Source organism: Pangasianodon hypophthalmus, chromosome 4 (genome assembly GCF_027358585.1).
Source record: "Pangasianodon hypophthalmus isolate fPanHyp1 chromosome 4, fPanHyp1.pri, whole genome shotgun sequence".
Taxonomy (NCBI): Eukaryota; Metazoa; Chordata; class Actinopteri; order Siluriformes; family Pangasiidae; genus Pangasianodon; species Pangasianodon hypophthalmus.
Window position 1 is genome coordinate 31,188,658 of NC_069713.1, and position 12,404 is coordinate 31,201,061.

Sequence of the window (12,404 nt, forward strand, 5' to 3'; positions counted from 1 at the left end):
TAATACGATCAGTCAAGGTTCATGTTAGTGAGTCTGTTTATATGTACACTTGCACAAACTCAGGAATTCTCGTAGAATATGAATGTCTTTCCAATCTATTTTTTTTTTCAACAAGTGCAGCATTTATTGCGTAAAAGCTCCTACGAATAGTTTACGAACTAATCTGTTTGTATCCAGCTTGATCATTGAGGCTCGTCGCGTTTGAATTATAGCAAGAACCAAATAAAGCTGCTCTTTTTTTTTTTTTGGCTAACGTGGAAAAAAGTTGCGGGATTATCTTAGCTGAGGACGCATGCCACAGCACTTCAGATCTTTCCGCCATCTTTGGAACGTTTGAAGATGTTTTCCGAAAGCCATCTTTGAGAAACGGTTTGGAGTTAGATTTGTGTAAGCGTCGCTGGTGTTGCGTTACGTCGTTTTAAATTAACATTTCCCCCACCAATGGCGTTGGTGCTACAATAACGGTTGCGTTTTTAAAAATGGCTGAATGATTCAGTTTGTAGCAAAACGTCTGCGTCTTGCCGTTTAATTCGAGCTGTTTTAAACAAACGTTAATTCCATAACTGTGTCATTTCTCTAGGATTGTTTCATCAAGTTTAGTTTCTTGTCAGGAATCTAAACCAAGCTCTATTTCCAAACCTAACAACCTCCGAAGGTTCACGTGATGTCACGTCTGTAAGGAGTAAATTGTTACACCGCTGAAAGATTAAGTGACAAGATGTACAAAACGTCTTATTTTGCAGGTCGGTGCAGGTCAGGTGGAGTTCAGATCTCACATCTGTAAGGTTTTAGGGACGCAGTTAGGAACGTATCCACGTGGTAGAAGTAACCAGAACTTTAAAATGCAGATCATCTTTTGAATACAAACTCTGAGCGCTCCTCGCCACATCAGTTTCATCAGTAGATTGGCATACAGCCAGGAAACTTGTCCTTTAGCTCGCTAAGTGCGAATGAGCATGAGGCCCAGTCAGCCACGCAGCCATGCAGATTTAGCTGAAGACTGGTTTTAACTGAGCGTTGTTATTTGCATCCAATAACAGTGATGCGGCTCATGTGCTATAATCCGTCGCTGTAACGTTTCTCTGCTGAGAGGAAACAGAATTTGCTTGGGCTTGTCAAATGCAGATACGTTAACAGACGGTGCTAAGAGTCTTTTTTTTTGCCATCATATTGTGAAAGATTTTTGAATTTGGACATCAGGCAGTGGCGTGATTGGAATTGGGAACCAGAGTTGTCTAATGAGAAGCCCAAACATTTTTTTTTTTTTTGTTGAACTGTAAACATGGCTCGTAGTTAAAGGCCCTCAAAGAGATCTCCATTAGCTGATTAATTGGATCATGTGCATGTAATAATGTGAGCGGTGGTACCCCAGGACCAGGGGTGAGAACCACTGATCAGGAATGCTGTCTTATCCAGGCGTCCTCGCTGAATTATTGACGGGACGGCTGGAAACACGATTTTCCTAACCGTCCCTTTGAAGGGCGCTTACATGCAGCCTGGCTTCATCCATGTTTTAAGACAGCCTTTTGTTCAAGGGCCTCGGGCGACGTGTCAGGTGTGCTCGGAGAGTGTAGTCTTTTTTTTTTTTTTTTTTTTTTTTTTTTTTTTTTTGACGTTGAGGAATCAGCATGGGGTCCCCGTTTCAGCGCGTGCACCACCTTGATTAGTGCAGTTACGCCGCAGGACTCTGGCATCCCAGACATTCTCCGATTTGTATTAACGCATCGTAATTCGAAATCAGAAATGAAAGATCGTTCATCTGTATCTGTTCCGTGATCCCACTTCGTTATACGTGGGGCCATGTAACGTAAGCATCGGGCTAGGAGTCGGGGAAAATAAGAGAACACCGGTTTGCGGCTGCTGCACCTGGCATTACGTTGCAAGCCAAGCATCCTGACCTGTGTTTAATCTTCCCCTTGTGTACAAGACTCCCTGCGGAGAAACAAGGTGTCCCGGTGAAGCCGTTCTCCAACAGGGGCTAATAGGGAGTCTCGTGTCCTGTCACTCCTTCCTGTACCATCTTGTAGCACTTTCTCTCGCTTAATAGGGAGTCTAATGTCCCGTCACTCCCTCCCGTACCATCTTTCTTAGAATGAACCCTTGCGCTCCAAGCCTGTTAGACCTGCAAGTCCCAATCAGCGCTACAGTCAGCCCTCTACATTCAGCCTGGCATGGCTCTCTGGGGCAAAGGCACTAAGGCGGCAAAGGGGGAGGGAGGGAAGAAGGGAAGCAATGAGGAGTTGTGATGGATTTGTCCCCCCTAGCATTCCCTCAAGCAAGCCTCTATTCAGGTTTTTCGAGAAGCAAGAAAGCCAAGTTTTGTGTCAGCAAGAATTCCTCGTCATCGTTGCCACTTCTTCACCTCTGAGAATACCGTCGGATTTGCATACTTTACCGTCGGGATACGGCCATTTGAATTGGAGGAGGAGCTGAGCGTAGACTCGGAGTGCTTTTATTATTATTTATTATTATTTTATTTCTTGGAATAGATTTGAATAGGGCTAGTTTAGTTTGACTATGGGAATTTGAATCGAGGAGAGATTCTTTGATTATTATTGTCACCATTATTATTATTTTTTGGTGTATGAATGTGTTTCAAGATGGTGCTGGGCTTCGTGTCGTTCTCTAGATGGTTTCTTATTCAGTATTTCTCTAAACAGCCATTGTTTAGGCACTTGATTTTGTTATGTGAAAAAAAATTGTGGTTTTCCATGGAAATGGTGCCAGTCATACATTTTTTTAAAAATTCTTTTAAACTACAGTTACATTTGGTGTTTAAAACAGGGACCGAATCTCAACCATATAACTGACTTCAGTTCTGCACCTTCTCGTTCTGGATCCGTCTCCATTTTTTTTTTCTCTTTTCTCTCCTTTCTCATCTCGCAGCTAAGCTACCTCCCCCCCATCCCCATCCCTCCCACATCTACACATATGGACGTCCTCGCAGTTAAATTTTTATCACTCCTCCCTCTCTTGAAAATTACTGGTGTAAGCCTTACTGTTTCAGTAGGCCTGGAAGTCAGGCTTGAACCTATAAATTGTCTGCAGGAAAAGTAGCGAAATCTTAAATTAAAAAGTCAGCTCAGTTTCAACTTCAGCTCAGGTGAATTTTTATAAACTGTGAGAATGTTGAAAATGTGAGCCAATAAAAATAGAAATGTGCTATGAGGTATTAAGCGTAGTACTCATATCAACTATGCTTTCGCTTATATCTCTTGTACGTCTTAATTTCTGAGTAAAAACATCGTGCATACGAGACTTTTGTTGGGGTTGCCACTGGATCCCAGCCCTGATGCACGTTTCTCATTACAGGATTATTGTAATAACCGTTTATTAATATACGTTGTACATTGCAGACTCTCTCGATCAGTCTTCTGCCTAGTCACATCTTTTGAATTATTCAATCAGCCAATAAAGTCGTACAGATGCAGGTCAAAAGCTTCAGTTAATATTCACATCAAACATCAGAATGGGGAGAAATGTGATCTCGGTGACTTTGACCTTGACGTGGCGTAGTTGTTGTTGTCACACGGGCTGGTCTGAGTATTTCAGAAACTGCTGATCGGAACAGTCTCTAGAGTTTACGCAGAATTTTGCGAAAAAATGAAGTTCTGTGGGCGGACACGCCTTGTTGCTGAGAGAGGTCGGAGGAGAATTGCCAGACTGGTCTGAGCTGACAGGAAGGCTATGGTAACACAAATAACTACTCTTTACAACTGTGTTGAGCAGAAAAGCGTCTCAGAATGCACAATATGTCGAACCTGGATGGTGGATGGACTTCAACAGTAGAAGACCACATTGGGTTCCATTCCTGTCAGACGAGAACATGAATCCGAGGCTAAAGTGGATACAGACTCACCAAAACTGGACAAATTTGGACAAGTTAATGGTTTTCCAGTTTTGATGAAACCACTTTCGCTTCCGATTCCTGTCCTTTGCTAAAAGGAGTGGTTCTTGATGTGGTCTTCAGATGTTGTGTTAAATATTTGTCATTGTAATAGCGTAGTCCAAAAATCTAATCCATATTTTTGCTGCTCTAAGCTGCATATATACAATCTGGAGTCTTTTTAACCCACATACTTAAAGATGCTAGTGATACTTTTTCACACAATGGTCTTTAAAATGCAACTTCCCCCAGCTGAAATAGCCACTTGCTAACAACAGAAGTTTTCAGAAAGAGGTTTTGGGTTTTGTTTGAAACCCTCATCCTTGTGTTTATGGCTGTCGTTGAGTTTCCCCCTTTCCCACATCTCTCAGCAGGAGGCGTTTGCCATTCTGCTCACTCTCTCTCGCGCCTTTGCTAAGCTCGTGTGTATGTGTAAGTCTCCTTCCTGTCTGTTGTCTCTTAGCTTATCAAACAGCCAGTGACGAGGCTGATCAGAGGATTCTTCCTAGTTATTTATGACATGCTATCATCATTGGGGGGGGGGTGTCATCGCAGGGAGAAAAAAAAAAAACCAAAACGTACACACACACACAACTCAGTATCAGCGTATTTGAGGACTTCTAGCAGTAATCTTTTTAGAAAAACTTTTAAAGTGTAGTTTAAAGTGGTACCTGCGATTGCTTCAGGTCATAAACGTTTTTCATCCTTTAATTGCATGTGACCTTGAGCACAATACACGAGTATGTCTGCAGACTAGGATGCCCTTAGTGATCCTCGCAAAGACCTATTCAGACTCGGTCTGAGGACCTCGGACGCAGAGCTGCGCCCTCCCACAGAGCTTCCTTCTTGGTCGACTGTAAACAGACAGATAAAAAGCAATGTTCCTCCAAAAATATAAGGGGAAAAAAAACAAACAAAAAAACAACACAGCAATTTGGCCAAGAGAGCCAGAGCTGTTTTCTTCGTGGGTACATGGAAGCGGAGAGGATGGACGACAGCTACACTGAACTTTAAAGCTTTAGCCGTGGCGCTCTGGTAGCCGGTTAACTGCCAGCATGAACGGACAAGCGACAGAATCAATGGAGAAAATAAGGAGGAAAAACAAAACTCGTGAAGCATTGAGGCGAAGGTTTGAACAGGGCGTGTTACTGTTTTAGTTTGTAAGCATGTGTGTAATAATAACTATCAGTTTTTAACACTTCTCTTGTAACACAAAAGTTGCATTAACTTTGCAATTTGTAACCACATCCTGGTGCTGTGGTTAATTTATTGTCACCGTGTTTGTTTCTTGCACTGAGATGGACAAGTCAGTAACCCAGGACAAGCAGATTTCACGTCTGAGCTGCTTCTTTTCTTTTTATTCGTAGTTGCTTAACGGCTCAAGACGACAAAAAAAACACTCTGCTGACTTTCGCAAAACCAACGTTTAGGTTTCGTGTGTGTTAAACGCAATATGTGTTACAGTAAATATAGCGTGAACGCCTCGTTCTGAATCCGACCTCATACTTCACTCCGCTCCACCCATTGGCCGAGGAGATCTGTTTTAACAGTAGAACGGTTTTTACTATACCGATTATTTAACGTGAACAGACCACTGACGATCTTTTCAGAATCAGGACTACGCAGTTTTCTACACAAAATAAATCAAGCTCAACGCCATTGTAAAAAAAAAAAAGAAAAAAGTTCTTGCTTACATCATAGACTTCCCTCAAGTTCAACACATCAAGAGAGAATAAAAACAATAGCCAGGCTCTAATGATAATTTTTACGTGCGATGTGAGGACTGAACGTGACATCTCATTGGCCAGCGACTTTCTGTCGAACGTGAAAACACGATGTGCCGCGTTAGAACTGTTCTTAAAAGAGGATTATAATCATTATAATCTACACATTTGTCGCTGTTGGCTAACATGCTCGCCGGACGTTATTACGTTACATTAGCTGCTACTTTTTAGTTTCCAGGCAACCAAGTCTTCTTATCTGATCAGCTAGCTAATGCGTTTTAGCATAGTGCTAGCTAGTGCATTTTAGCTAGCTTGTCCACCCTCGTATTAGTATAAAACCACAAAAAAACTGCGATAAGCCACTAACGTGAAGTTTTTCCATCCTTTTGCGTTATCACATCGTGCGAGTGTATTTGTTTCTTCTGATAAATGACTCGCGTGACTTCTACTTCAACCTGAAACTTTGCTTTGTTGGTTAATTGTAAATTAAATAATTACAGGTATTGTTCTTTTTTTCCTAATAAACCTTCCTAGCCAGGCTTGTTGGCCTTGTGTGTGTGTGTGTGTGTGTGTGTGTGTGTGTATGTGTGTGTGTGTGTGTGTGTGTACATGTGTATACATATATGCATATATACACGTACATATACACGTGTATGTATTTATATATTTTTGTTAAGTATATACATTTAATTTGTGAGTGTACATGTATATATGTGTGTGTATGTCTTTATACGTATGTGTGTGTGTGTAAACATATATATGTGTGTGTGTATATATATATATGTATATATATATATATATATATATATATATATTACATACACATACGTATATATATACATATATATGTGTGTGTGTGTGTGTATATATATATATATATATATATATATATATATATATGTATATATATATATATATATATATATATATATATATATATATGTTTACACACACACACGCATATATATATACGCACACACACATGTATATATTTACACACACACACACACACAAACAAGCTAATCAGTCACTTTCTTCTTTTTTGCTTCCCAGGTTGGCTTTATACGTCTACGAATACTTACTACATGTTGGCGCTCAGAAATCTGCACAGACCTTCTTGTCTGAGGTGAGTGTGTGTGTGTGTGTGTGTGTGTATGTATGTATGTATATGTGTATCCCAGAGAGCAAAAAGCATCGCAATGGCAGTTGAACCCCTGGGTCAAGAACACTTACGTAGTCCATCATGCTCCCAGATAGCTCGTTTTAAACGGTAAACAAACCCCTGTAGATAGAGCGGTGTGTGAAAACGATAATTAATTGCGAGTGAAATTAATTAACTTGACTTTGCCCGATCACTGCATCAGTGGTTCTTGCCCTGTAGTGGGGCAAACGTTTGATAGGAATGGCGTAATTACGTGTATCGTAATTTGCTTGCTTTAAATGGAAATGAAAGCGATACAAGGTTTAAATTATAACATAGTGCTGTTGAATTCTCTAATCTGATTGGTCGGTAGGTGTGGATTCATTTTTTACAACGGCAGCTAGGACAGTAGCGTGCGTCGTGATACGTTATCGTTTCTATGGCAACAAGGTATACAAGGACGTCTGTGGCAGGCGCGCCACATGATCTAAACCTAATAATAAACTGATGAGGAGAAACGTACGATTGTTTACATGGTGAAATGTTCTGTAACGAGATGTTTATCGAGCATTTATGGAAGGAGTCTCCAGTACGTTTTCCTCCACAGTAAAGTCTTCTAACATGATTTTTTTTTTTTTTTTTAATCTTTTCACGAAAGAGAAAGAAAAGACACCTTGGTGGAGGGATAACTGTTTATAGCTACCGATAACTGGGACTAGCTTGTTTTGCAGGAGTTCCTCAACAATAAAAGTAACTATAAATGGTTAAAAAGCGTGATGTTTTTGATTAGTCGTTTAAAAGTGTGAAAAATTCGTTCACAAATTGATGAGATATACCAGGAATAAACGGCTCCCGTACGTGCCGTTATGGGAAAATAATCAACATTCGAGCGGTAACAGCTCGACCCAAAGCGTCTTTGATTATTTTGCTCTAAGCGCATGCCGTGTTGTGGTTTATTTCTTGTTGCAGAAGGATTATTGATTGACTTACTCGTTGTTTCTACACTGGATTTTTGGGCTTACTAAATTTAAGTTCTGGAGTTCAGATCCTGAGAAAGTCATAAACAGCAGAAATCTCAGATTAGTCCTGACTTCTGAGCCGCTCTGCGCACTTCTCTGAAACAACAGCATCTCCGCACAGCAATCGTATTTTATACGCTTCACAAAAACATCATCTAGTCTGAGGAAAAAGCAGGAAAAGCACCACTCTGTCTCTGTGTGTTTTTACAGAGCAGAGAAACAGGGGGAAATACGCCAATCAAAGAGACTCCCTATAAGTTGTAGAGAAATATTTACGGGCTTAATGGCCGAGGAGCGTCTTGGAAGCCGCCCGCGTCGTGTACAGATAGAGATCAGATGCTCGGTGGTCCATTAGGAGGAAGAATGAGACGATTCGTTTTTGTCTGCGTTGGTGCCAGAAATAGGCGACTTAAATATGGTGCAATGGGAAGTGTGTTTGAAACACCTAACATTTATCTTTCTCTGTGTGTGTGTGTGTGTGTGTGTGTGTGTGTGTGTGGGGTGTTTCAGATCCGGTGGGAGAAGAACATTACTCTAGGAGAGCCCCCAGGATTCCTGCATTCGTGGTGGTGGTACGTCACATTCCCTTCTTTTTTTTTTTTTTTTTTTTTTTCCTTCAGTCTAATATTGATCACCATCGATATCGTTCACGCATCAATCCCAGGAGAATCGTATTTCTCCCCACTCCTAATGATACCTGAATAAACGGGACACAGCGACGCATCAGAAGGCGGTCTACGTGTTCGCCAGCTCTGCCGTGACCCTCAGCCCTGTCCTCACTGACTCCGCCCACCGACAGAAAACAAAAGCCCCAGATGGTGTGTAGTGAAGGCAGGACACGCCCTCGCTCTTACCCCCACTGCCAACCTTTGTCTCTGGCTGTGTCCTTTTGTCCCCACCCCGAGAGAGCGGATTAACTCTTTGCATACCACTCTCCTTTGTGCGCGATGACCAAATCCCCACCTCCCTGCTGTCATTTTTTTTTTTTTCCTTCCTTCGTCTTCTGTCCTCTCATTGGGGGCAGGCAGGTCGACGGGCCACGGGGTCAACAGCCTCGAGGTTTCCCCGAGTTCACCGAGAGCCAAGAAGGGATGCAGGTTTTGATTAAAACACCTGCCCCCCCCCCCTCCCCCCCCCCCCCCCCACACACACACACCCCTTTAACACACACCCCCCCTCACCACCACCACCTCTGATCTCGCCTCCTAATCATTTGTTCACCCGTCTATTGATGCCTCCTTCTGACCAGCTCACTTAACCTTTATTTCTTTTAGCTTAATTAAAGGATTGAACCTATCGATCGCCTCCCGATTCGCTCGCTGATCTACTTAAAAGAAAAGTTCATCAAAAGATTGTTTCAACGCCGAATCAAGTGCCTGATGATATTATATCGGTATCGCGATGAATAATTATTCTGAGACGTCCTGAATCTCCTGGTCTGAAATTAACATTTAAAAATAAACAAATAAATAAATAAATAATTATAGATTGACAGGAAGTAGCTGCAGTATAAAAATTTTGTGCTTAAACTTTAAAATTGTGGGTTTTTTTAAAATAAAAATGGTATTTTTTAAAAAATTAAAACGTTTATAAAGTATTTAACAATAATAATAATAATAAAAATTTTTTTTATTTGTTTGTTGATTTTGGTTTAATTTGTTGAATTTTTTCGTTATTATTATTTATAACATTTCATAAGTAACCGATGTATCGTGATCCGTGTATCGTAGAAGTGAGTAAGAATCGTGACGTATCCGTCGTATCGCTCACCCCTTCTTACGATCGTAATATTAAACTCTAAACGTCATCCATCTTCATCCACACGTGCACTTTTAACTTTTAGGAGAATCTCTCCATTTTTTGAAAACATGTAAAACAGCAATCGGTCGCGACGGCGCTGTTGCACTCGGTTCAGATTTACGAAGACGTAAACGCAGTCCTTACGCAGCTGTGTGAACTCTAGGAGCACATCGTTAAGAGCGATATTAGTATCTATATTTTATAATATCAATAATTATGTTTTGACTTTAACCCTTATGAGTGTGTGAAATCTTCCACGTTATTTAAAAATATAGGAAGCATTAAAGGTTTGATTAATAGACGCACGCCAAGCAGATCCGTGGATCATAAACGTTTCAGCATTTCCGCAAAAGTTGTAAGATTTTTACTTATTTATTTGAATTTTCAGGGTTTGAGACGGAAGTGTACTTTTTTTCCCCTCAGAGTCTTTATGTATCTCTTGTAAAAATGAAAAAAGCAAAAAAATACAATAAAATAACAATAATAATCTTGCACTGTTAAGAGATACAAAAGAGCTTAATTATACAAAGGAGGACACAAACACGAATAAATAATTCATAAATATAAAATCAGAAAGACGAAATTGGAAAAAATAAACAGCGTCAGGTTTATGAGGTTGAGAGATCCTCTCTAGAACCGTGAAAACAGATTGTCAAAATATTAAAACGGTAAATTTAATAAAATTTAGTAGCACGTTTGTTTGTTTGTTTATTGATTTATTTATTTAGTGTAGAGTAATGAATTTTCTCCAGTCTCAAACAGTGCACGTGATCCTTAATTTAACGCAGGAGGAAGTTTGGATTTCCGTCCCAGCTATGAGGATGTAAGGCGGACGTTTTTCCACCAATCGTACGTTTCGTTATTCAGTTCCTACACCAATCGTAACCGCTCTCACTCAGCGACAGGTTTGTGTGTAACAACAACAACAACAACAACCTGTCAGATCACATTTATCTGAAACCGAGACATTTTTCTTGGCTGTTTAAACCTCAGTATCAAAAACCAAACGTGAACATCGGAGAACTGAAGTTATTAATTAACTGTATTTCAAACCGAAGAGGATGTTTATGGTTATGGTCGTTATTTGCGAATCTCCCGTTCGTCTCATGGAAACGAAGCGGCATACACATGCAAAAGACGACTGTAAAACTCCATAAAAAAGGGGAACGTGTGGGATATTAGGCGGCTTTTGTCCCCCCGTGTCGTTTCCTGCCTGTAGGAGATGGCCTTAATGCCCTGAGGTCCTGAAAGAATAGCAATTGACATGAAAATGCAGCTCCTCCAATTAGCATCAGAGCTCAGCTCCATCGGCGCATTGTTAAACGCCGTGACGTCATTCAGGACGCCAGCAGGGAGCGGTTTTCAGCATTCCCTGCGTGAATACGGGATCTGCAGGAATTAAATGCAGGCTTGCTATAGATTTTAATTGTTTTTTTCACCTTTTTAAACAGGTCTCGTCTCTGCAGTTGATTGGTGGATTAGGAATTTCTAGCATTTTGATAGCTCAGGTGCATCCTACCAGTCGAAAGCTTAAATTCCTAACAGCATTCCCGACGAAGTTTCGCGCAATCTCGCCATCTCCTCAACGAGTTTTATGACGGCGTTTCACCCCTGAGGCTTTCTCAAACAGGTCGCCTCCCTGTTTGCCGCTTCGCCTAAAGAGTTAAACGACCAGTACTCGTTTTTTTTTGTGGAGTAAAACCAGCTTATTAAAAATATATATTTTGAAATATAGTCAGGAAATCACACTTCAGATTTGTTTTTCAGCTAATTCTTCATCAAAATGTCTTTAATGCAGTGAAAAATACAGGTATATGGGGTATTTTTTTTTATTTTTATTTTATTTTTTTGTACCTCCACCATGTTTCGGAAAAAGCTTTTCTCCGTATAGACGTTGGCTGTGGAATCTTTCTCTCCTTTTCCGTCTGTTTTTGGTTTCTGCTACCCATTAATGGCCCCCACCCCCACATACAAAGAGTCCGGTTCGCCCGCTCTTATTTTCCTGAAGTTTTTTTTTTTTTTTTTTTTTAATGGAATGTTCCTTATCCCAGTAAACATTCAACGTGGAAGAAAAAAAAAAAAAAAACACGAGTGCTTGAACGCACCCGAGACGCAACTCTGAATCTTTTTGTATTTTATTTTATTTAATTTATTTATTTTTTTTAAACCTAAAAACCACGATTCATGACCGACGCCGGCGTTTCGGAAACATCTAACAGATCTCGTCAACTGGGACGTCATGTTTCGCCTCAGACCTGCCTCATCCCTCATCCCTCTTCTCTCTCTCTCTCTCTTTTTTTTTTTTTTTTTTTTTTTTTTTTTTTCTTCCCCCTCTCCACCCCCAGTAGCTTTATTGGTTATCCATTAAATCGATGTCTAAAGAGCAGGAGTGATCTAATTTGGATGTGTTAAACAGGTACTTAGTTACAGTGCAGTAATTAAAATGCCATTTGGAAGGAACCCTTGTGCTCCCCCTCGGCAGCCCTGGAGGACCTGAGTGGACTTAATTGAGGAAATCCCTGGCTTAATTGATCCGTAACCTGCTGCTCGTGCCAAGTGGACGGAGAGTTTCAGGAGAATCTGAGGGCTGTGCATCATTTATTGCACCTTTTAAATGGAAAGCAGTGCAGATACAAATCTCACGTACTGAGAGAGCGCCTCAGTTCACGCAAAAACCTCGTTTCAGCATCCGAGTTCTCTGTTACAAGTTTTCACTCTCAGCGATGAGCCACCTGAGATACGGATCCGGAGCCATCGACATGCAGAACTCGCTGATATTAACTGACACCACCTGGAAGCCCCGCCCCCTTCCCTCCATCTCACATCACTCATCT

The 12,404-nt window shown here is 40.8% G+C and overlaps 1 protein-coding gene across 2 annotated transcripts in view; it reads left to right on the forward strand.

The window, feature by feature from the left end:
* Positions 1-12,404, forward strand: part of zgc:110158 (uncharacterized protein LOC553590 homolog) — a 59,069-nt gene that overhangs the window by 2,102 nt on the left and 44,563 nt on the right. For both annotated transcript variants that reach the window (XM_053233196.1, XM_053233195.1), the window contains exons 2-3: positions 6,664-6,736; positions 8,281-8,342. In XM_053233196.1, coding sequence (XP_053089171.1) covers positions 6,664-6,736; positions 8,281-8,342 — 135 coding nt within the window. The remainder of the gene's footprint in view (positions 1-6,663; positions 6,737-8,280; positions 8,343-12,404) is intronic.